The sequence below is a fragment of the Cryptosporidium andersoni genome (genome assembly GCF_001865355.1).
Source record: "Cryptosporidium andersoni isolate 30847 chromosome Unknown contig_111, whole genome shotgun sequence".
In the NCBI taxonomy this organism is placed as follows: Eukaryota; Apicomplexa; class Conoidasida; order Eucoccidiorida; family Cryptosporidiidae; genus Cryptosporidium; species Cryptosporidium andersoni.
This window is the reverse complement of record NW_027122837.1, coordinates 1-4,176: the sequence shown is the minus strand read 5'-3', so window position 1 is coordinate 4,176 and position 4,176 is coordinate 1. Positions and strand designations below refer to the sequence as shown.

Below are 4,176 nucleotides of genomic sequence, written 5' to 3'. Positions count from 1 at the left end.
ATGACTCATAAACCTGGTCATTGGGTTACTGGTTCTTGTGGTGAAATGAAATATATACTTGATAAAGAAGCACAAACAAAGTGTAATATATCTCCTATGGAATATATTAAAACTAATCAAACTTTAGCAGAGGTTAAATGGTTTATAAAATCAAACGGAAGAGCTAAAAAGCGACTAAATATGATAATAAAATCTCCATGTAATGCTGTTTTATTATATTATAATAATGTTGGACAGTTAAGATTATTAATTCAATGTATAGGTTTTACAAAGTATATTGCTCATGGATATTATATTTATGACCATGGTTTGTTTCAATGTAAATATAAAGAGAATTATGGTAGTATATTAACAAAATTATATGGTTATCATCATTCTAATTTAAAATTAGACGCATATGTTGGAGTAGAAGATCAAATAGGAATATTTACTTATAGAGAAGTTGGTAATAGGCATGAAAATTCAGTAAAAACTTTTACAGCTTGTTCAGGAACTTTAAAATTATTAAGATCAGGATCAATAACAAATAAAAATGAGGAGATTATAGGAGTGAAATGTGATAATACTCCCAAATGGGTTACTATTTATCAGAGTGCTATATTACAGACAACTCAAAATATTACTCTAAATACAATACCAATATATCTTGATAATATAATGAAGGCTACTAAATCTATGAATATAGAAGTTTCTCCTGTTAATAAATATGAAGTAGTATCAATAAATGATACTTTTGGTGGAGCAATTGTAAATGGGCCTTTTATTATATCAATGAAACAAAGAGATCAATTTTTAATGGCAGAACTATCTGTTAAGTACCATGGTAAGACTACTTTTAATAGTGGTTACTGTTATGTTGATAAACCAGATTTTGGTCTATATACATTTCAAGATTCAAAAACAGGATATGAGAATAAATATCCAGTTCCTTTACCATGTCCTGGTTTTCTTATTGCAAAATTCGAAGGTTCAGTCGATTCTGGATATACTATAGCTCAGATAATTTGTAATATTAAGGAAGTAGATATTACAATGCCTAGTTTTCTTACAACAATATTAGATTGGGTTCCTCCGAATCCTCAGGATAATGATTGTATTGTATTAATTAAAGGAACTATCAATACTAAAATAGCCGTAGCTTCCGGTGCTTCTGGTAGACCCGTTTTTAATATGGTATCTTTAGATACAAATGTGAATGTTATTGCAGGTGAAATTTTGGGATATTTTTCTTGTATTACTGCTAACAAAATAGAAAAAGTTGTTAATTTAATTGCAACATGTACTGGAAATATAGATAGGACGATATATAATAAAGTAAATAATAAACCACAAAGTTCTAATCATATAATTGTTAAATTAGCTTGTGTTGAACCTTTAAGTAAAGATACTAAAATTGTATATAGTGAAGATGATGATTCAGTATCTATTGACAAATCTAGCATTGTTCAAATATCTCAAGATATTTCTAAATGTATTGAAATTACTACTAAAGGTAGTATGTTATATATGAAAGCTTTAGGTAATTTATTTATAGATATTTTACCTCATATCAGAACATCAAAGAAAGTATATAAAAAAACAGAAATAGGATCCTTATTTTGTCAAAAAGGAACAACATATATTAAGCATAAATTAATTTCTCCTGCAGCTGGAGATATTTATAAGTTAAAAGATAATTTAGAGATGTGTCATTTGGGAGAAGTGATTATTTCTATTCAAGTGAGTAGTGAACAATTAATCAAACAAATTTTAGCTACACCTCATAATTCAATGAAACTTGGAGTTGCAGTACCAACTAATAGTTCACTACCAATTCTACTACAGTTATGGCCATACGCATATTTAGCATGGAAGAACCAAGATTATTCATCTTTAATGCCTACTGATATGAAATCCTTAAGTGAGGATCCAGAATGGAAAGACGGAGAAGGCCTTATTTATATACCAACAATTTTTGAATATGAAAAACCCCCCAGTCCTAGTAGGTTATTTGTACCTAAAGCATATAATCATAACTATAACTTTTTTATTCAAGAATACAAATATAATAAACATATATATAGGCGTATTGGGATTACTTCTGCAGGTAGTGTAGAAATGGAGAAGTTAGAAAAGTGTAAAGTGGGTCAAATAATAGGAAATGTCAGAATTAAAAAAAAAGATTATCAATATTTTAATGATCAAATAGAATGTATTTGTTCAGGAACTGTTAAAAATATCTTACAACATAGATTAGATACTGAGAAATCAGTATCTGTTCAAGCAGGTCAAACATTTGTTGAAATTAAATGTAATACAAAAAGTAATTATTGGTTATATGATCCATCTAGTTTATTAAAATATCAAGATAAATATGAAAATATAAATCACCAAGTTGTACAAATTCGTGATAGGGGAAGTCCATTATATCAACTTGAAAATAATGGTGAAGTATCTTTATATTCAAAGGTTCAAGGGAATACACATTATAATTTAAAAACTTCGTTAAATATTCAAGAAGGTGAAAAAATTGGGTATTTTGCTTTTAAAATAGGTCCAAATTCTATTGCAATTACAGATATTCATTCACCTTGTAATGGTATAAGAACATTTCCAACATTGGATATAAGTTCTTTGGACATTTCATTAAAAAGTTTAGATGGTCTAAAGGTTACCTCTATTAGATGCTCTTCTGTAATTCTCTCAAAATATATTTCAAGAGAAACCGAATCCTTATTATATGATGCAATAAGATCATATCTTGCTAAGGATATAAGTGGACATGAGAAGTACAGTGCATTTTGTAAAATTCCCACAACTGTTTATGTTGGTAATATTAACTTACACAATAATTCTCATAAAATAATAGAAAGTAGTCATTCAATTCCTGTTAATATAGGTGAGAAGATTATATATATAACTATTATTATAAATGGAGAAGTTACCCAAAGAGTACCTGTTACCTCACCTTGTTCTGGAGTTCTTCTTAATGTTCAAGAGTTATTAAAAAAAGATGGATTTCGACAAGATGCAGGGACTCTTTTATTTGAGATAATTTGTGACTCTTTAAGAATTCAAAATGTTGGAGATTTACCATCTTCACCTCCTCCTGATCCTTCGAATCCAAATGTTATTCAAAATATAGAAAGAAGTGGATATTGTTTTATAACTACAACTGAAAAGTGTGTTATAAACTTCAAAAATAAGGGAATAATTGGCTACGTTGTTCCAGGTCAAAATATGGGAGAAGCTATATGTGTAGATAGTATTGGCCAAAATCAAGTAATTCCAATTATTATGGAATGTATGGGTACTAATATAGTATTCTTGAGCATGGTAGTTTATGGCCAAACTGTATTACCAGGAACTAATATTATGATTATAGCCAAGAATACACATCCTATACTTGAAGATTCTATGCCTACCCATTCACCAGAAAATATTTTGGTAACTTCTGTAAATTCTTTAAATGGTATTGGATATATTTGGGCTGGAAGTTCTGGTGTTGTAACTTTTACAATAACTGAAGAAAAAAGTTCTGTATTAGAGGGTGAAACAATTGGGCAATTCTCTAGTCAAATGTCTAATATAATAGTCCCAGTTATTCCACCTTGTACTGGATCTGTCTATATTCCATACTTATCTTTAATAAATAACACAGTTTTAATACCAGGAACTCAAATTGTAGAAATATTTTGTGGTCTACCACTTCCATTATATAGTTTTAAATATCCAAGTGGCCCTACTAGTACTCAGTTGACTGCTCCTAATAGGAACCCTTTAATTACAAAAAAAGTTATAGGAGCTATAGAAATGACTTGGACTACTTATACTGGTACCATTTATTATGTTCTTAATTGGATAGTTTTCACACAAATCCCTATTTCCTCTGGAAATAAATTTGCCACCTTTAATTATGTTGATGATTCAGGAAACAAAAGAAATACACCTTTAATTGCTACTTGTAATGGGAAGATTGATGAAAAGACAGTTAATGACGTTCATGGTAAAATATTAGAAGCTGGTAGTACTATTGTAGCCTTGATTAAATGTGTATATATTGGCATAAATAAAAATACTGAAGCTTCATCAAATATAGTTTCAAATGGAAGCTCAACAAAAGTTCCTCTTTTGCCTCCCCAGTTTGATGTTACTGACACCTTAAATATACCACTACCACTACCATCATCATCTTCA

The 4,176-nt window shown here is 29.2% G+C and overlaps 1 protein-coding gene across 1 annotated transcript; it reads left to right on the top strand.

Moving 5' to 3' along the window:
• Positions 1-45: 45 nt before the first annotated feature.
• Positions 46-4,128, top strand: cand_024910 (uncharacterized protein; the record flags this gene model as incomplete). Its single annotated transcript, XM_067212721.1, has 1 exon — positions 46-4,128. A coding segment is annotated over one exon (4,083 nt), but the record flags the coding sequence as incomplete, so codon positions are not given.
• Between the last annotated feature and the right edge of the window lie 48 nt (positions 4,129-4,176).